The 22,574-nt window shown below is 34.9% G+C and overlaps 2 protein-coding genes across 2 annotated transcripts in view; one reads left to right on the forward strand and one right to left on the reverse strand.

Moving 5' to 3' along the window:
* Nucleotides 1–7,623, reverse strand: part of LOC118733005 (peptide transporter family 1-like) — a 72,430-nt gene extending 64,807 nt beyond the window's left edge. The window contains exon 1 of the mRNA XM_036462154.1: nt 7,030–7,623. Coding sequence (XP_036318047.1) covers nt 7,030–7,045 — 16 coding nt within the window. The 5' untranslated portion in view covers nt 7,046–7,623. The remainder of the gene's footprint in view (nt 1–7,029) is intronic.
* A 14,261-nt stretch (nt 7,624–21,884) lies between these two features.
* Nucleotides 21,885–22,574, forward strand: part of LOC118733004 (peptide transporter family 1) — an 11,098-nt gene continuing 10,408 nt past the window's right edge. The window contains exon 1 of the mRNA XM_036462152.1: nt 21,885–22,172. Coding sequence (XP_036318045.1) covers nt 22,137–22,172 — 36 coding nt within the window. The 5' untranslated portion in view covers nt 21,885–22,136. The remainder of the gene's footprint in view (nt 22,173–22,574) is intronic.

Here is a 22,574-nt window from a genome sequence, read left to right on the forward strand (position 1 = left end):
CTCGCATTGCATTTGTTCCGTTTACAATCTTACGACAAAAACAGAAACTCAATCCTATGACTAACGTGTTTAATCAATGCTTTTTCCACAGATGCTTGACAATATTTAAGTACTCGTGCATACATACAAGGCCGTATGTGAAAGTAGCAGCGATTGTCGAATGTTATTGTTTCCATTGTTCTTTTTTTTTTTTTTTGAATTATTTACAACTAACGCGTACAAGCTATAAAATGATAGTTATAGAGATTAAATGTGTTTGTGGTGCCAAAGTGGGAATTTATGGCTGTTATATTTATTTACAATATCAAAGGCAAAAAACTCGCTTGACGTCAACGTAATTCCAACTTTAACTGGTTTTCCATGGATTTCAGGTTGCAGGACTTTTTGCGCACGTTACGCCCGAAAGTTGCCTTGAACTTTGTACTTTTGCAAAACTCGTAAAAGCCACTGAAGCAAGAATTTGGAAGCATCTAATATTCGTGGACGAGGACTGAAGATGACGCCGAGACCGATTTGGCCAATTTAATTTTGTTAGAACTTGGAGTAATCCGAATAAGGCCAGAAAAATCAGAAAAGTTGACCGGAAGGTAGTAAAAATTTTAGAAAAACTAGATGCTCCAGATGTCGCTGGAGCCGAATTATTATGGAAACTCGTATTTGAGGTCTGATTTGGCTCAGAATCGGATTATAAGCTAGTCAGTTGATAATAGATATAAATACATATACTCCTCGTGTCAAAATTAATTTTAATTATTTTTTTTTTTTAACATAGGCCATAGTTTCAGTCAAAATAAAATCGACCACAAAGTTAAAATTAGATTTTTTGACAGATATCCATTGAAAGTTATATCAAAAACCAGACACCGTATAAATCCAAGTTGTAAACTTGGTGCAACAGTTCAAGCTTTCGTAAAAATGTCAAGCTTTTTAAATAGATTTCTTAGAAAGATACTGAGTATGCAATTTGATAACCCATTATATTTTAGTATAATAAAGTTCAAGTTTGAAGTAGCCAGGACATATCGTTAATTTTTGGAATATTTTTTTTTTACGGTGCTGTGCATTTTCTTCCGTACAAAGTGTGTTGGACCATTTTTTTTATTTGGAAGATTATGAAAAAAATTGTCAAAAATCAACGACATGTCCTAGCTAATTCCAACATGCACTTTCTTATACTACAATTGAATGGGATACTAAAAAAAAATTTTATATTAAATTTATATAATTTAGCAAAACCCAAAGAAAAATCAAATGCAATTAACCGAGGTATAGATAAAAATTCTTTTAATATTCGAGTCAACATTAACATCCAGATTGTGATGAATATTGAGAAACCTAGCCCATTGTGTGCTCATTCTCTGCCCACGCCTGCATATTAGCCTGCGCCTTACTTGTATGGAGAGCATTTTTTGTTAAGCTACAAAGCCAGACTCCCCGTAGAAATGTTCATTTGGACATAAAAACGTGCCCTGCAAAAATTTTTAAAATCGGACAACGGAAAGACGTGGCTGGAAAGGCCCTAAAGTTCAGCATTTTCACGCAATTTTTCACAAAGTGGTCAAAATTGCCTTTAAGTCAGTGGGAAATGTAATTAGGGGATTCCCTTAAGCTCGAAAGTGGCTCGAAAACCACGAAACCTCTAAACTTTTCCAGCCTCGAAAAACAACTGTCAAAAATTGTATGAGTGGCGATTTTCGCGTGCCTCGAAAACTTTCGAGGCAAATTAGTCGCGAAAAAAGCCTCGAAAAGTCGTTCGTAAGTTTCAGTGTTGCCTTTATATCCGAATATTCTACGAACTTCATACAATTTACATTTTTCACTTTTTCGTGGCATTTTCAATGCTGATTTTATATGTATTTATTTCAGCTGATGCGATGTATTATACAAAAAACTCTGAATGAGCTGTCAAACTTCAGAATTTCTCCATTGTTTACGAGGCTGAAAAAAGGTGCATTCCCAAAAACAGCCTCGAAAACTTTCGAGGTTTTCGAGTTTTCTGCTCTTCGCGTTTAAGGGAATCCCCTAAATATATTTGAATGGCACTTGATGTAGTTTTGCCACCCGATGTCAAATATGGCTAACCAATTTTTAAACCTCCCTACTTTTAGAGTTATTGAGGTTTTTTCCACGTAAAATTAAAATTTTCTAGGAACTCAGGTTAAATTTTAGCCAAGTTAATTTAGATCAAATTGGTACAAAGAAAAAAATGTGTAGTAACGAACTTTTGATGCAGTTTACTTCTATTTGACACGTAGATCATGGATCCACAGTCTCATCCCTAAATTTCATACTGGAACATTCCGCTATCTTGGATTAAAGTTTTTTTTTTGGGTTTTTGCGATTTGCGATTTGCAAGCTTATTTTGCATTTTTGTTAAAAAACGGATGTATACAAATTTGTAGAGAATTTAATTTCCCACATTTTTTGCATAGAAACTATAAAAGAATAATAATTTTTATTGTAAATAATTAGCAAAAAGTGCGAGAAATTTTTGCATTGTCACGGTTTTCGCCATTTTTCAACAATTTCTTATAAAAATGCGTAGGATATTCAAATTCCAAAGTAAGGTTGTGTGTTGGGTTTTCCAGTGGCACAAAATTTGTAAAGCTAATTTTCAATTAGATTAGATGCCATATTTGAAACGCCATGTTGAATTTTTCAAAAGTCCTCACGGCTTTTTCTCAAAAAAAACTTCAATAACTTTAAGAGATGGGATGATTTGAAAATACTGTAGCTATTTTTGACATCGGGGGAGAAAACTCCAAAAAGTTCCATTAAAATTTATTAAATTTCCCACTGACTTATGGGCAAAATATTGACCGCTTTGTGAAATATTTTGGTATGGCAAATGTTAAAGCTGTTTTTGTTTTTCTTTTATTTATGCTGATTACGAATCCGTAAGCATAAAGTTTTCATTTGCTCCTGATTTTGAAAAAACCAGGTTAAGGTGTCGAAAAATTGCGGTTTTTGCGATATTTTAGAAGCTCTAGAAAACAAACAAAAGGTGATAGAACTTTCCTGGCTTCAATTAAACCAGGGACCGTAAATAGCAGTTATTTTTTTCCAACAGTTAAACTTGGCCAGATATTTTTTGAAGTTCGAAATAAAAGTCTCTCCGGATAGTAAACAAACCGCTTATCCAAATTAAACAAATTTCTTAAATAGCTTTTAAATAGAAATAACCATCGAAGGCTGCCACTTCTATTTATATTTTTTTTATAACTACCCAAGGTTTGTTCTATGATAATTAAGAACCATTTTTTATTTTCGAAATATTTTTCAATAGCTGGCATTCCGCTGGCTTTCCAAATTTAAATATTTCAGCTTTAAAGCTATTTAAGTCCTCTTTCAGTTGATACTAAACTTGTTTAATTTGGACAAGTGGTTTGTTCATTATTAGGAAGGCACTTTCGTTTTTGACTTAAAAATATCTGGCCAAGTTTAGCTGTTGAAAAAAGTAACTGTTGTTTACGATCCCTGAATTAAACCTAGATCTCACGAGATCTTAAATATTTGAGATCTTAAATATTTTTTACCATCATTATCTTAAACTAAATGATGGGAAATTTTTATGCATATTTCCCTCCACAGGGACCTGTACTCTAACTATTCTCATCAAATGTATTTTAACTGCGTTGCAATGTATTATTCACAAGTTGAAATATGTATATCACACAACTGAAAACAAATATATTAATCATGCAATGAAAAAAAATCAAAAAACATCAAATGTTAAATATATTTTTGGTTTATTGGCCGCATTAGCATATCAGTATGTATATCTCTACACTCGTGTGCACGTATTTCGGCCACAATCAAACGATAAGAAAGTGTACAAGTACCCAAGTACCCAAGTGAGCACCTTTGACGTATTTTCTGAAGTAGGTCTTATTAATAATTAGCTTGCTTACGTGTATACTTGACCGTACTCAGTGTTGCCACGGACAAATTTTTTTCCTACCAAAATTGCCTACCAAAACCAACCAAAATCTACCAAATTTTGTTTTTTTTTTTTTGAGTTTTTATTTTTTATTATTAATTTTTTTCAATGTCAATATGAATATTTTTTAAAAGTCGGGACGTGCAAGTGTCCCGATTTTTCATAAATCCCGATTTTCAGTGCCTTCTTTATTAAGTTAGTAAAACGTAAGCATCCTAATGCCAATAAATTTAACCTCTTCAAAAATTACTGACTCTTGCTAAGGAAGTATTTTGATTATTCCAGTAGACCTTAAAAAAAAAAAATATTTAGTGCTGAATGTAGGTGTCACCGAAAATGTAAAAAATATTCGGGCAAAAAAATTTTTTTTCCAAGTTGCCTTGCAAAAATACTTTAGACTCAGGGGTGTACGGCGAACTTTTTGTTTTTTTTTGGCTCGGTCTTGAGTATACTTACATACATACATACATCCTTATGTACATACTTACATACTTACATCGAAATGCATGTAAAGGCATCGATTTATAAGTACATTAAAAGGAGTAAAAAGGCTTTGAAAAGTCGCCGTGTTGAGTTGGCTCCCTGAGCTTGTATTCATGTAAATATATATGCATGTACAATGCAGTAAGTACTTAAACAGAACAGAATATAATCTTCTTAAAAAGAAAACTTCCAAGAAAGAAATGCAGTCAGAGACTTGATATTATCACCTTTTTTTCATGGCGTCAAACAGTTGTGAGTCACATCTGACGATGGATTATTATGCAACGTGCCACACAGTAGCATAAGGTAGCATTTACCATTATTGTCTTCTAATGTAACTAGCAGGCGAGGCAATCAATCGCCAATCTATATCAACCTCTTCTTGCCTATCAACTATAAGGGGATATTTCACTGGTGTGTCTCACGCAAGGGAACGCAGATTACTCAAACAAAGGCCGGTTACAATATTTAAGATAATAAATTGATAATAAATTGCTGTAAAATGTGTCATACACAGTTGGCAGATCTTAAATTTTTTCAACTTCCTTAAAGCTCTTATCGATATTTCTTTCTTTATCGTATATTAAAATATACTTCTTTGAACATTACTCTGATGGTTTAATCTCTTATGAGCAAAACTTAAATTATTTTTCATACCAATTTTGAATGCTGTTTTATCGGACACTCGGCCTCTTTTCTATCCCCTTCTGAATGAAAACTGCACATATGTATATACATATACGTATATATGCAGCTATAATTATCAACTTGATTAAAAAAATTACCTCGCACATATGTGCGGTTGAGGGTTGAAAACCCGCTAAATAGAAATGTGTCTCTTTCCGACGATGCATATTTGAAGTGTGAACAAAATCACACATATTTTCCAGATTTGGTAAAACATTTGAAATATCAAACCCTTAAAAAAAAAGCCAAACTATGGCCATGGCTCTGAAAGGGTTAACAACTAATAGAGTTATGTGCAGTTAAAAATTAATTTAGCTATAAGTAAATTCACTCAGCCATTAGACCACTTCCTATTGAACAGTACTGTTTTAATTAAAATAACAATGGGGCATTCCATTTCAAACAGATTTTGACTCTGATAGCAATTGTAAACAACTAAAAAGTCGAAAATGAGCTTTTGCCAAGAATTGGAGTGTCCACTTTGAATTGAAGTAACCGACAATGTAAATATTTCAACGTTTCAGTGATGCTTTCTTACAAAGGTTAGGCGTCTATACAAATTCTATATAGCAGACACAATCTGTTAACCAGAATGTTTTTTCTTTGGCCGGTACAACATCGGCTGGAAGTAAATATACACATATCGTTGTCGATAAAGTACAAAACGTTCGTAAAAAAAAATAATGCAAAACCGCGTATGTGAGGTTGCATAAATTAATTTCTAGATAGTAAAAACACTCATATTTCGAAATGGATCGCCAGTTTAGCAATGTTGAAGAATTCTAAACTTCGATGACAAATTATCGATGACCGGCATTACGAAGAATTTTTATTATAAATTTATTTCAAAATCATTATTTTTTATTCATATTTTTATGGTAATTTTTCATCGTTATAATATCCTGTTTTTTCGATAAAAAATTATCGTTACACTTGTATTTTTATTTTTTCGATCATTTTTAATCGTTATTTTATGATTTTTATTTTTTCGAACATACTATAACCGTTATTTTCAGATTAGATCATAAAAGACTTATGTAAATCGGTTATAAAGACGCAAAAATAAAATTCCAAAATAACGATTATTTCTGATCGAAAAAAATTAAAATAACGATTAGAGATGATCGAAAAAATCACATAATAACGATCAGAAATTATTGAAGAAACATAAATCACAAAATACCGATAAGATTTTGATTCTTTTTTTTTTATAAAAATCATAACGCTTACGGTCCCTGATTTTAAGATTTCCGAAAAGATATTTCGAAAACAATATTAAGATTTACAATAGTTTTTTTTATAAAAACCTCAAATTTCATTGGCCTTGTCAAATCGGTCCAGCCCACGGAAATCTTAGTATTTTTCCGAAATATTTTGGGAGAAGTTTTAAAATGCATTATATGTATTTTGTAATTCCGATTGGAAAACAGTACCGCTTTATTTGCACAGCCTGAAGGTGCGTTCACACAGAAACCAAGCGGCGCCGAGCGAAGCAAAGCGGAATAAAGCGAGGCTGCTGATGTTCACACTGAACGAAGCGAAGCGGAGCTTTTCTCATGGACTCTGCTGCAAATATACCACAAAACTTACCGTCAATGAAAAGCGGCAAAAATATTTACTCAATTTATTTGAATATTTTGATATCTTGTTTGCAGCAATGTTATGAGGGCGAAAAATTAAATAGAAAGTTCAAAATCAAAAACTGCTTTGCTTTTAGCTCCGAACCGCTTCTGAAAAAGCTCGAACACTTTCGTAAATGTAGCTACAGCAATTTGAAAGCTTCACGCACCATGGAACAGCTTCGCTCGGCTCGGCTCCGCTTTCTGTGTGAACGTACCTTAATGAGTTTAAAATGCAACGCGCTGACGAATAAATTATTTAATTTTTATATAGCAGTGATCTTCAATAGAAATATGTACCATTTTCTTCCGTCATGTTGCCAACGGAGGTCCAGTGACGCTTAATCCAAGATCTTTTGCTTTCACTTTTTGTGTAATTTCGATCCTTTTTCGTACCGCCTTTGTTAATTATACGTACATCCCTTATTTGTATATTTCACTTTTCAAATTGCGTTTTTTTTTTTTTTTGTTTCAAATAAATCGCGACATTCGCGTAAAGTGCACTCGCGTTCACACTTGGTTTGCGAGTTATTCGTTTATTTTTTTACCCGTGCTGGGGAGGATGTACGTCTAAGCCCGTTAACGGCGATTAACAGACTGATTTTTTAGAATTAGCGCTGACACATATTGAGTGCGCGATCAGTAGCAAATGAACCATATCGAAACACCTACAATCACACACCAAAGTCACACTTCATATCCGTGTACATACTTATGTATGTGGGTATACATATGTATATGCATTTGTAGTGGCACTCTAGTAAATAAAAAAAAGTGTCAACGTTATGCCGCAAACACGTTAGCTTGCCAAGTGCCTACTTTGTGAAGCGTTATCGTACGTGCGCGCTTGTATGTAGCCAATAATCATTACGGCTATTCACGTACGTATTGGTGAAAAAGTACTTGACTCAAAAAAAGCCACAGACGCAAACTGAGCGAACAAGGGAGACTGCACTGTAGTCACATACATACATACATATATAAGATCGGAAAAGAAGGAACCGAAACAGAAATAAAAAAAACAAACACACATTTATGATAAGAGGAAATACACATAAATGAAACAATGACAGACTATGGGTCTGCCCAGCGATTGTGGCAGCGAGGGCGAAAGTACAACCTGATAACAGCAAGATATCGCCGACGAAGAATTTATGGGCTGCACGATTATTATTGTTGTTCTCTAAATTGCTGTTCGCCTTTGAGAGCGCGTTAAGTAAAAGTGGGCTAGCGTGTGTGCGTGCGGCATCAAGCCGAGTCATCGGCGGCAGTGCGATAGCTTCAAAAAAAATTTCAATTAGAATTGCTTGTATTGGCGCACACAGCGACACTAAAGAGACGACAGACGACAGACGACATCAAATGGAAGCGATGAAAAATTGCTTCATTCAGGGAAAACAACAGCAAAGCTACACAGGTAGTGGCTGGCTACCTATCGCAATCACAGCAGTCACATCGGCGGTAGCAGCAACAACAAGTAGGGCATCATCAACAATATGCGTTAACATTGCATTGTCATGTTGTTTACAGTGTAGTTCGAAATGTTTAAGTGGCAACGGAAGCGCTGAAGTGTTATGCGCTTTCGGGCGTTTATGGTAACGCTTTTCTTCGCACAGAATATACTTGTTGTTCATCCATGGGCGTTCCAAGTGCATATGTTAGTACCCACATACGTACATACATACATACGTATGATTTTCGTAAGAGGACGGTGATAACATTCGATGAGCTGTGCTTATCTACTATTTAGATTGTGTTTTAAAGAGCATCTCAGACGATTTAAATGGGTACGAGCATTGAGTATTGTGAGTTTGAAACACGTGTATGTAAGTATGTACTTGTAGATTCTACGTATCTGATCCATATATGTATGTATGTATGTACATGTGTACATATGTATGTTAACAATTTAAATGATTACAAATTAATTGCGACTTGTCGCTATATAATGCAAAGTACTTTAATTAAAAAGTCTCGTAGTTCATTACTTTGTAAAAAAAAAAAACTTTGATACGATTAAACCGAACCCAGCGCTCAGTTTTGTGGCGGACGCTAAATGTAGGAAAAAGATATGCAAATTGCTATACAAGCTTTAAGAATGAAATTAGTATGCAATACAAAGCATAATATAGCGAGTATTTCTGCATCATTTGCTCAAAAATTTTGTTACTGAGTTATGCTAAATTTCCACTAGACATTGGGCCGTATAAATAAAATATAAGATATTGAGTTTTCTTAAAATGTCTGCCTTTCGATTTATTCAAACAAATTGAAGTTAAAGGTGTGAAGAAAAGCAATAGCTTAATTTTTAGCGGACTTCAAAAAAAGGATGAAATCGGAAATTTTTATTTATTTATGCTACCGCATAAATTTGGACCACGTTAACCGATTTATATCATTTATCACGAAATTTGGTACCTCAAGGGCTGTCTCAGATCATGAATAAAGTAACGGTACTCCTAAATGTTTATGCGAGAATTGAAGTCGGTTGTGACCTGTCTAATTTTATTCATGAAGTCTTGGCTTTAGAGCTGTGCGAGCCGCCTGGGCGCGTTTAGTTTAAACCCGCACCCAATAGAAAGAGCATAGTCCAAACTTTAGAAAAAGCTTCATTTACCACTCCGACCCCTGCGGACCCATTTAAAATGGAGTAAGGTCAGAATTTTGACAGATAAAATATAAACTCGCTTTGGGCCATCAACAGTATTTTTGCTTAGAACACTTTTCGGCATTGGCAGCCTTTGGGCGCGCATCAATCCAAATGCGGCTATGCTAACCATAATAATTTCCTGCAGCCATAATTCATTTTGAAAAGTGAAATTAGGCCTTCAAAGAAATAAGGAGGCGCTCTTAAATCCATTCACCGTTTCTTGGTCGGGTCGGTAGCGTGTATTTCTTTTCCCTGAAATAGTTTTTAATACACTGAAATAAGACCGTTGTCCTTCACGTAGCACTGGAAATTGAGGTTATTCCTTCCCTTTGAGACCAACAGTGACTATAATTGGGTGCCCAATGCTAACGTCGACAAATTTAAGCTTCGCATGGGACCAGAAAACCAAATTAAGCTTTACCATCTGCCTTTTCCTGAGTTTCGCCCGAAAAAATTTCGCCCAAAAATTTATATTCCGTCCATAGTAAATACATGGAAACCATAAGTGAAATGTGAACCGGTTCGGGGAAAATGAAACTCATGATAAGGCTGCACGAAATTTGTCCCAATGTAGGTAATATTGCTTTGTTTTAAAAACATTTAATAAGATGCTGGAGAGATTTCCATGACAACATCCGATGACGCGGCTCTTGGAGTATTCGAGAGATAAATTTTGCGGAAGATTTAGGGGCCTTTACGCATTGGCGACGGCGAGTACCGCACCCGATGCAACGATGAACTGTATGAGCTTTACAACGATATGGAGATAGTGCAGCGTATTACGATACAGCGGCTGCGCTGGCTTGGCCATATCATTCAAAAGGACACCGACGCTCCGAAAGTATTTAACTCGGAACCCGCTGGTAGCAGCAGAGGAAGAGGCGGGACCAAGTGGAGAAGGACTTGGCTTCAGTTGGCGCAGAATTTCTCTTCATCGCTCTTTCTCTTTGTCGTTGTCTTTAAATTTTGAGAAAAAGGGGCAAGACAAAAAAAAAAAAGTTTGTGATTGGATATTTCAGTAAATAAGTAATAGGAAATTCAAGCCAAACAATACTAACGGCGGTTGCTGAAAAATCTATTGTCTTTATAACTTTCTGGACGCCTACTTTACACACAAATTTGACAACTAATATACATTTTCAATTGTCTTGTCTCAAATTGTCTGATGTAAACGCAGCGTTAGGCGGTTACAGAGCCAAAGAAGAAGAAGAAGAACTCCGGTTTCATCCGATGAAAAATGATTTTTTTCCCCCTTCGGTCAGTATTTGCAAAAAAAAACATAATTAGCCTTACCATGAGTTTCATTTTCCCCGAAACGGTTCACTTATCACTCGTGGTTTCCATGGTTTTAGTACGGGCGGATGACAAATTTTCGGGCGAATGTCTTTTCGGGCCAAACTCAGGATAAGGCAGCCATGTATTTTCTATGGGCGGAATACACATTTTCGGGTGAACTTCTTTTCGGGCGAAGCTCAGGATAAGTCAGAATATTTAACTGAAATCATTTTCGTGAAACGGTGTAAAAGTAGAAAGAAAATCTGTATATTTGAAATTATTACACAATAACGCTGAATATCCACTAGGAATTAAATAGCAAAAATTGTAATGACAAAGTTGGGCATTAAAAAATAGTCATTAAGTAGATTTCCACATGGGATTTTTTAAATGGCGCCAATTTTTTGTGATTTCAATGCCTAGTGAAAATTCGGCATAAGGAGAATATTATGGTACATAAGTTTACCACACTGAAGTTCGTCTGCAGCTTATGACAATGAAAGCGAAGAACACCTTCTCTTATTCAATATACTAGAATACGCATCAACATAGCTTTTTTTAAAGATGTGAATTTATGAAGAAGGAAAGTTTAAATAGTCTTTTGTAATAGTAATTTAGTAAATTATGTTTTTGGGCTGATAACACTTATCCGTAACGTGCTTACTCCTATACTTCTATACTTTGGTCATAATTTAGCTAGAGGTAAGTTGGCAACAAAAAGAAGTTTGTATAATACCAAAAAAAAAAATAAAAACTTATTAGAAAAACGTGTCAATAAAGCGTGATAAGGTTTGATTTATAGTAGTTATAAAGCGAACCAGTATTGACTACTATTTTATACGCATTAAGAACGTACATAAGTAGTGACACACATATATACATACATATATGGGTACTTCTAGGGATTTTCTTTTAATCAATCCAATAACAAAACTGGTTTTTCCCCATGCGATGTACGTATGTATGCATGCCTGAGTGTGCTGTCCCATTTCGAATTTTCAAAAGTGTTTCGAAGATATATACCTTATTTATACCGACACATAAAGCGCTTTAACCCTCTTCGCAGTGATTCAAAACGGGTACATAAAGCAAATTTCAATACGCCCAGAAATTCAGAGGTGTATTGACTTGAATTTGTTTTCAAATCAGTTTTTTTATTTCTCACATCGCACAGTAAGTTCATTTGAGACCGATTTTCGGTTCGATACCTCTTCGGGTACCGGAATAATAGCCTAAAGGTGTCATATCGGTGTCAAATAAAACATAATCGGAAGTTGTTTAACACAGGGTTGCCATCCCGTCCAAATTTTAACGTTATTTCACAATATCCATTTTCATAATTGTACCGGGAGAAAACCTTCTCTAGAGAAAGTTTTATTGAACATAAATTAACTTGTAAGTATTAAGCAGATTTTTACCTTTTTTTCAATACGCACAATAAAAAAATATAAAGTTTTCCATAATAATATTTTTGTATCGTTGAAACTCGAATTTGTTTCAGAAAAAAATTTTATTCAAATTTATATAAATGAAATGTGAAAACTATAAAAATTTTTGCAAGTAATTTTGACAGCATACAAATTATACGCAGAAAGTTTTAAAAATGTTATTACCGATTTTAAGTTTATTATGAAAATAAGTGTTCACAAACTTCTTTTATTTTGACGGGTCGAAGACTTTGAAAGATTCTGTTCGCCAGCTGAGAGAGTGACTCAAAAGGAAAACTAAAAGACAAATATCTAAGCTTAGTGATATTTTCAAAACTTACAATCACTTGACTTTTTTTAATCTTTTGTGAACAAGTTTTTCCTAATAAATAAAATCTTTCCTTCTAAACGGGATTTAACTTAAAGTAAATAATCTTTAATTCCCCTTTTCGCTTGCAAACGTAATATAGAAATACCAATAAAAGCAAATAAGGGTAGCTGAAATTAACTGAGATTATGACCTCCAAGAAATGTACGTTTGGTCTCAATTTTTTTCAAACATTTTTTATGAATAATTTTGTTATATTGGTAATGTTATATGTAAAAAGTACCCATCTTTTCAGGATAATTTTCCGGTTTTATCATGACTCGCATACTATTTTACTGTAATTTAAAATGTGGTATAAATGCTTGAAAGAAATATGTGCTGAGTCAAATCGGTTTTTTTTTGTTAATAAATAAACTTACAAAGCAGATCAAGTCCACAAATCCCAGCGAACTTACCGACTTTTAGTTTATTAAATAAATTATTGTATACAGCTATCGAAATATATTCATAAAAAAATAATTAAATAATTTTTAAACGTGAACGTCGTAAAATTAAATTTTTTAAACACTCAATTGTAAGTAGTCGTATTTAAATCGACCACTTAAAAAAAGATAAAACTTAATATATGTATACCTTTGCGATTAGCAAATGTACCACAAGAAGAACACTTTTCATCAAACACATAAATAGTTCGATTCCTTGACGCCTTCAGATAAACACAGCGAAATAAGTCAGTTTCCATGGCCGATTTTTGTTTTTTTTTTTAAACCAAATCAATAAAACCACCTTATCAATTAATCGATAAATAAATTTCACGAATTACGTGCATTAGTTTATTCACAAACTTGCTGTGGTGTGTGCGATAAGCGTAAGTTAATCTTCTCAATTTCGAATATATAACACTAATGCCAATGATAATGACAAGCAGGTTAATAAAAAGTCAATAAATAATGATCGAAACAATAGCACCGGCAACTACAAAAATACATACATACATATGCATATATCGTCGTTTAAAGTACAGAACCGCATAGCGTTATACTGCAAAACCGCGTAACTGACATTTGCTGCTCACACAAAGCTCTTGGCTCAGCCCTTATCCATTCGTCCTGAAATATACTAGCCAGAAATGCGATTGCTTTATAGAAATGAGAATAATTTTGAAATATGAGTGTTTTTACTCTCTAGAAAATAATTCATGCAACCCCACATACGCGGTTTTGCATTTTGTTGCTACGCGGTTTTGTACTTTAAACGACGATACACTCTAAAAAAAAATTGTGTAGATTTCCTACCTAAAAGGTAGGTTACTGATTTCCTACCTTATTATTCGCGAAATTACATGCTCGATTATTCAACGAATAGTTTGTTTAAATTTCGGACTTTTTAGAGCGTAATATAGCTGCTGTTGTGTGCGTAAATTTACTACGAAAGTGTGTACAAGTTACAAAATACACATCTGTTGTCTGATTTCCACCGTGGAATTGTGCAAACCCGCTAACAAAAAGGATTTTGACACACGAAAATGTGGAAACGAGAAAAATACATTTCCATCGTGTAAATTTACCAAAAATTTAAAAAAAAAATAAACAAAAAGTCGCATTTTTAAACAGATTTTTTAGAGTGTATGTATGTATAAGTACATCGCATTCCTGTATCATTTCCAATGTTCAAAGAATTCCAGCAAGCCGATAACGACAATAGAAAGGCACACACACACGCCAAACATATGTATGTAAATACATTACAAATACGTAGATTACTGTTGCGGATACGGGCATTCAATTGATATTCAATTATAGTTTTCCTATTCATAAATATAATGAATGAAACATATCCATAAAAGTTCACACAGCTTAAGATTGAGACAGATGGTTGTCGTCGACAGCTGTCATAATTTTTGCGAAGAGTTGTGTACTCGTACAAATTTGTAATTGCGCATAAATGCTAAGCAATATTCTTTTGTCCATTGGTCTGACTTTGTAAGGATCTGCACATTTACTTGTTACAAAAAAAGAAAAACATGATTTTTCAATAGACAGGTTTGCGTTTAGTTCCATCTTTGCCTAAAAAGTAATAAGGAAAAAACAATTGTTTAGAAATGGGCGATTAAATGGGTTATCGAAAAGGAAAACTGCGGGGCACCCCGCGCCCCGAATCTACTTAAATTTAATAAAGGTAATAATTGCAATTGACTTTATTTCGTAGCAGTATACGAATTAGTGTCAATTGACCTTATTTCCGTTGATCTTGTTACCTGTCACCACTGTGATCGGCCCATAGGGAGAGAAATGTAGATAATTTAGTTTGAGTTGACATGAGACCAGTTGATTCGTGCCCTGCGGTATATCTTCGCATATTGCATATAGTTTGATATAGGAAATAGAGCTCCGTCTGCCTATTCGACTACTTCGTCTGCGTTAGGTGGCGGTTGGTCTCCGATGAAGGCATTCACGGACCGATAATGACGAACGGATTGATTGGCACTCGATTAATGCCATTGAAGACCTGTCTATGATACGTCTGGTTCAACGTATAGCTAAACCTGGCCTAAGCCGATCTTAGCAGTCGAGGAGCTGTATACTAGATTTAGGAACAGCCGACCAATCACTATCAATATTGCCAAAAACTTTAATTTGTCTTTACCTCAAGTGCGCCCGACATGCGCGTTGAGGAGTTTTCGGCGCTTTACTTTGTTGACAATTGCGCTAACGTGCGCGGAAAAGGAGGGCAAGTGCAACCCTTAAGATGTTCGGATAATTTACGGTCGAAAATGTTGTGTCACCAACACTTATGCCTAAGCTCAGGTTGACCTCCTTCGGCCAGGTGATAGAAGGAGTTGCCCTTAAATTAAAAGCGCCAGTGAAGAAGCTAGAAGAGTCTGAGAGATAAACACTCACTTTTAAGCTTAGTTTACCAATGTCATAGCCTTTCGACGAATCGAAATGTAGGAGTGAGTTGGTTGGTTAATATTTGCTTATAGCCTTGCTAAATTATAAGCGGCAATCCGAAGTGGTTGTCTGTCCCAGTTTTAGTTTTATGGAATTTTCGAATTATAAAATTTCCATAACGGGAAATGAGAAAACTTCCGTGCACTTCAGACTGGTAACTAGTAGTAAACCTCGTCTGACTACGAAATGCATGGGCGTGGGAAGGACTCGCAGTTCCGACGGGACTAAAAGTTGAGCTCAACGTCATCCTACGTAGCCATATATGAAAGTCCTTTTATCACGTATGCTGCATATTCCCCTGCACAGCGATGCTGAACTCTTCGTAATTCCAGTTATTTTCTGCGTAAGTAATGCTAAGTTTAGCTGTGATTATATACCTACTACATTTTATATAAAACACAGTCTATTGCTACTCAAATTTAAATACAATATATTCATCACTTTTCCCCCTACCTAGGAGTTTAATGAACTCAATGGGTATTTACATACATATTTATAAACATATGTACGTATATAAGCATAGGCATGAGAGATAGTGCCAGGTTTAAATGCTCCCCATAACCATGCACTGCTATTCGAATTCCGATTAAACGCAACTCGTGCATTTCTAGACGCTATTTTTTTACACGTTCGATTGGTTGAATTATCTAAGCGCATTAAATATGTGAGCACATCCCGTTTTTCAAATATCAAATATTTTTATGCTACCTGGTAGATCACAAAGGCGCATTTGTCATACTTACGTTCATATGTATGTATGTATACTAAAGCAGGAATTTTTAAATCTCATAGTTCCCATTTATGGTGCCTCTATTTTCCGTTTAACGAAAACAATACAGAACAAATGTTTTGTTTCTTGCTGAGTGAAAGAAAAAATATTTAACTGGAACTTAACTACTTGAGTTTTTCCCAGGCGTTGTCTGATTGTCTGTTGTTTGTTATGTATGTATGTATATTGAGTGAAAAAAAATAATGTAAATAAAAAAGTAGTACGATGTCAAGACGTAGCGAAAAATCAAATGAAGGTAAACATAAATAAATTCTAGTTAAATTCTTAATTCTGTATGAAATTTATTGTGCAAATGTATACTCTGAAAATCCCTTAGCCACTTGTCTGCTGGGACAACTGTGCAATGCGAATCGCTGCGGCTGCTTGCGCGGAGAGCCTTCGACTACCTCAACTGATGAGCTAAGAACAGGACGCACGTCCAGACGAAGCCATGGTTAGCTAAACAATTTAAAAGTTTGTTTTTTATGAAAAGTTTTCTTCATGTACATACTAGGTCCCGGATTGTTTACGCCACGTTGTTTTGGTGGCAATTGCACAGAAACCGAAATCGAAGAGCTCAGAAGCCAAAGCATTTATTCCTGTTTCATGGAGCTCGATCGACTGGTGAGTATTCAAAATAACTAAGGAGCAATATAATTTTTAATATTAGAGTCAATGTGCGGATGCAATTGTTAATTAATTATTCGCTAATAGTTTCTCTGCATGCAAACAATCAATTTCACTTATCATTCGATGCTATGTACTTAATTGACAGTGTCATTGATCGTGTTTGCGAAATTAATTCATCTACGAGCAGTCATGTAAATATATATAACGTATGTATGTTTGTTCATACCAGAGTGTATAAAAACATTTTTTCAATTTCACTTGCATTGCAACTTGATGCACTCGATGCCAAGATAAGGCGATAACAATGCATTTCAAACAAATAGTACTACATAGAAGCAATTGACTGCAAAGACTGCAACGAGCGAAATTATTATTCACTATAAGCTACATAAGAATCTATGTATGTATATAGTATCTCACACTTGTATTTTAGAATGCTTTCCGATACCTCGCATTGTGGGTAATTTGAGCAGTTTTGGTGGCAAAACGTAATTTTTCGTATTTACAAAAACGCAAACTTTTACGTCATTAGTATTTGATTGCGAAGCGAATGAATTTGGCAAAGCGAACGGTTTGGCGAAGCGAATTAAGAGGCAGAGAAGGAATTTCCACAGGCTGGTGCAAGTAAACACTTTTAATGCATATTTTAGTTGCGTTCGCCAAACTATTCGCTTCGAAAAGGTGATGCGCTTCGCAAGTGATAATACCGCCCTAAGAAAACTTCAAGCGTATGATTTTGTAAACAAGTAATTTTTAAGCAAAAAACTTCAGAAATCAAAAGAGTCCAAAGTTCTGCGGTAACAAACATAAAAAAATATTCCTACGAATTGATAACCTTTTCCTTTTTGTGAAGTCGGTTAAAAAACGATCAACGAATGACTGGTTAGGAGGGTTGTCAAACTCGTTGTCTGTGAGTGAAATATTGGAATCGATTTTGTATTCTGTTTGTTTTAGCTACTTTCGAGCAAAAATGTTTAAGTAAATTACTATCTAAAAAGTTAACAAAAATAAAATAAAAATATAAAAAATTACTTTAAAATTGCTTTCAAAATGTTGGTCATATTTGATCCTTTTTAGACTACCAAAGCGTGTAAAACGAAGACTTTTGAGTTTAATCCGCCAATTTCATATTGCGATTTTTTGCGATTGCTGAGAAAGTGGCTTGTTTAATACAAATATTTAGATAAAATCTCCATACAAACTTTTTCAATAAAACTAACAATTAAAAAGTGACCCCTTTAGGCTCATCGATCGTCAAGGGTTAAGAGTTTGTTTTTGTGAGAAATCGTATAATAATCACATAAAAATTTATGTTTTTTAAATACGCTACTTTTTTGTTCGTAAATATTTTTTCTCACAAAAATGGGCCAAATTACCCATAGTACATCGGTTTGAAGGAGAGCCTTAAATGGCTGGGTTATTCCAGTTTCCCTGAGAACTCCATTTAAAAGTTGCAAACATATTGAGAGGCTGTTTTATTTATTTTTTTTTAGTTAAGATGTAGATCTCTAAAATTCGATGTTTTGAGTGTATAAATAACACTGTGCAACATAGCGAGAAGAATAAAAAAAGACACGATTGCGGTATGAAAGAGTGAGGGCTCTAGTATATTGGACTCCCTGCCGTTTTTACCCTAAATGTCAACTTTTTTTTTTACACTGTATGGAAATTTTCCTAATTTGGTCACAAGTTGATCCAAATTATTTGAAAAATTTCGTATAAAACTACGCTTATCATTAATCTTGTTTTTAGTGATTTATTTATAATAAAATTTAATGGCCCTTCTAACCCACTATTGCTCATCCGAGTTGGTCGTTTTGATTGTTGTTTGGGTCTAATCGAGTTGTAATTCAATTTTTTCTGTCTTTTGTTGAAGAACTGATCTGAGATTTCGCCAAAAACTCACCCTTTTTCTATCATACTGCCGTTGCTCAATGTTAACCATTTATTGTCTTCGATTATTGAATACCAGCTGAACTATAGTATCAGCTGAATTTTTTACAATAGCCAATAAATTATGAATCATGCAACTGGTATTGCAAAACATTACTAATACACTATGTACAAGATTTATTTGCAAAAATTCCTTAAATATTTATGTATTCAATTTGATGCATTAAGTCATCACAATAATTAGGAGAACTTGAGATTAATATGAAAAAGTAGATGTACATATTTAAATAGTTGTCGACTCGCTTACTTAAATACCATAAAAAAAAATTTGAAAAAATTTTTTCAATTCTGTGGATTTTGTTTTCGAAAAAGTCGATTTTTATACATGTTTAGAAAAACATATTTTTATTTGATCGCCTAGAACCCAATCAAGAGCTCAAAAACTTGCAGCTCTAATCTGCTCAATTTCCTTTAAAAACTGTGAGAAAATTGTTTGATTAAATTAAAATGTGAGCGCTCAATTACAAATACAAATTGTTAATGCGATGACTGTCAAGTGACGCAGCCAATTCAACAGCTTGCCCCAGCCTCTGTCAAATCGCACACTTTACGCCCAGCTACAATTGTGATTACGCTGAGATCTACAGCTCAATTCATTGCACTTTTTCACACAAACTCACACAGCTATACAACAGCAAAGATGTAAATTTATAGTCACACACCCACACATCCACCTTACCCACTTCAAGCGCATTAAAGCAATTGTTACTGCAACAACAAAAAAGATGCGCATCTAAAGTGACATGGGTGTTGTTGATGCCGGCACAACAATAAAAGAAAAAAAAAAACACAACAAATGCAAATATATGCATATATGTATATGTATGTATATGTAGTTATTTATGCGTTTGGCATCTGGCATACATATAGGTAGTGCACTTTCATTGAAAAAGTTCAAAGTCAATAACGATCGTCAACCGGCAAGCAAACCGGCGCACTGCGGTTCTATTGTCCGTCAAATGGCAATTCGTCAGGCGGCAAATTGAGCCAACGATATGAGCAATTTGTAAAGCAAAGGAAACCATCAAACATGACCAGTGATAACAATAATTTTATTACTTTAGCATATACTTATGTATATGGATAAAGTTGTTTGTATTTTCTTTTTACAATTGCAATTGACGTATTCACTAAATTGTCGTAAAAGAAATAAAGATTAGGTGCACAAATTGCATTGAGCTTTGGTAAAATGAAGAATACATAATAATCCAACAGCGAAGAGGATAAAAAAAAATATAATACCTAATGCCGAATTTCCACTAGGCATGAAATGACGAAAATCAATGCTTCTTTGTAACGGTGAATTCGATTTTTTTAACCCCACAAATGAACTAACTTAATTTTATACTTGCCATTTATTTTGGCTATGGCAGGTTTTTAGGATAATCACATGCAAAATACTGCAAAGGGACAGAGTCACCTAAAGACGAGAAGCTCAGGCCATAGGCCGCACTACTAATTGACCACTCATTTTGTGGCCCCATGTTGCTCAAGCCAAACGGCAACCACAGTCTTCACGGCGACTGACTATCTACGCAAAGCGCCGGTTAATCCCAACACCACTGGGGTCTCCATGGCTTCACCGAACTCACCTGGGCAACAAAACTCAAAATGCGCTCCCCAATCTTCATACTGCTGCAACTCCCCTATGAGAGCTTACCAGCAGCTCATGGTCGCCCCTACACCGTCTGCGCCGTGTTTCAATCCAGAATATACCCTAATTTGAAATCAGTCAAGTGCTATTACTTCCTTTGCCTGGTACCACTTTTGCATACGTTCTGGGTTGCGCTTCAGCCGTGGAGGGTCAAGTGGCAGCGGCCTTTGTTGAAGAGCTCAGTATCTGCAATTATCACCCGCGACGCCACCACCAAGACGGCAAGGCAACATCCTTAACAGCGGCAAGCACAGACAGCATTCGGTAGACAACACCATTGCTGGAAGCGGAACCTCCACGAAGACTTACAACTCAACTGGACCCGACACTGTATAGACTGATAACTAACGACACTCACAAAGAGACCATTACTAGACTAGTAATGAATAATGTTGGTTTTACATGGCTTTCCACCTGCGCATGCATATACATACACATGTATTTATGAAAAAAAAGTTTTCGTCCATAATGTTTTCCAATATGAGATTTCCTGAAAATCTCCAATTGTTCCTAATAAAAATCTTTTATGAAAGAATCCTCTCATAAAAGTCTTACGAGTCTATAGGCACATGTTTGTAGAATGCTGTTCTCATAATTATGATTACAAAAGCATTTTTCCAAACCACTATAAATTTCTGTGAATCTGTGCTGCTGAGCGTGCGAATTCCAAATTGCAATTACCAAGCTGATCGCACGACTCACACAAAGCTCAAAACAACGAAACCCAAGCATACTCAATTAAGCTTCGATAGTTAAAACACTCAAATTAATACATATTTCTACAACAAAAGTTAAGTCTCCAAAAGCAATATCAACTAAATATTTCTTGCATACCGAGTACGCGAGTTGCATTATTTAACAGAGTAAATAATTGAGTAAATTTTGAATAGGCGAAAGTGAAACACAAGAGCGCAAAGCTGAAATTATTTCGAAGAGCGCACTAAAACTACATAGATAGATACTGTTGATTGTGGGTGGGGAGGCTGTGTGCTGAGTGAGTGAGTCCATGCCTGCAGCGCCGGCACCTGCCAACACACAATACGATGCCAACGCGTCGACGCCGCTGCCGCTGCCGCTGCCGCAGTCATTGTCGCCATCAATGTTATTTATTGTCGTAGTCGCTGCTGCTAAAGCTCTGCCGCTCTATTGATGATGCTGTTGTGTTTCCATTTTAAAGCGGCGATTGCAGTTTGCAGCTTTATTCGTGTAACAAGTGTTGAGCGGTGCTGACGGTTGCAGTCCGCCAAAGAAATTGCTTTAGAATTACTATTAAGAACAAACATAAGCAGTTCTTTTTTTTTAGTTTGAGTTTCAATGCCGTACAAAAATGTGTTTTTAATTTAGTGACTCTTGCTAAAAAAAAAAAAAAAAAAAAATATATAAAACGCGCTTAATTTTTATTATTTATATTTACATATATATGTACTGTTAAAATAAAGTGCTGTGACCTTAAGCAACTTTTTAAACTGCAGCGAACGCAAATTTTAGAAGTGAGACTGTGGCGTTTTTTTTTATTTGTTTAACCTTTACACAAAAAACATCTCACGTGTTCTTTTTTTAACTGGTTTTAATTTTGGAATGCGATTTATTTTTTTTTTGTACTTCGTGTGTGTAAATGATCGCTTAAACGTAATTTCGTTTTGTAAACTCTTTTAATAAGCACACCCAGTGCGAAACTAAGTACTGTTACGTCAAGTGTTTTTTTATACATATTTTGTTATATATAATTTGCTGTTACCCGCTCGCGATTAACGGCAAAGCAGCGTCATTATGGTTAGCAGCGTCTTGAAAATATCGGAAAAAGCGGTAAGAATATTTTTATATGCATAACTAAGTTAATACCTGCTTTGTATAAAGGAAATGCATATTAACTTAAATAAGTTACGGAACGTGCGTTTTTCCCACTGCAATGGAAATTCATTTAGGCTTTGTACTAAAATCTGCTGCATTATTGATGCACGTGCCAATGACATTTGCCAGCGCAACGAAAAATGCAATAGACTCACGTACATATGTATATACTTACGTATGTAAATCGTGGTTCGTTATACTTAGGCTTATCATTAACAGAAGTACTTTCTGAACTCACATCTCTGTCAGCACTTCATACATACATACATAGGTATATACTTATCCAATAGCAAGCTCTTAAAAATATAGAAAAAAACCGAATGCAACTGCACTCACGGAAGTTAGGCAGGTGATATT

The sequence above is a fragment of the Rhagoletis pomonella genome, unplaced genomic scaffold (genome assembly GCF_013731165.1).
Source record: "Rhagoletis pomonella isolate Grant_MI unplaced genomic scaffold, Rhpom_1.0 Rhpom_scaffold_00002, whole genome shotgun sequence".
Taxonomy (NCBI): Eukaryota; Metazoa; Arthropoda; class Insecta; order Diptera; family Tephritidae; genus Rhagoletis; species Rhagoletis pomonella.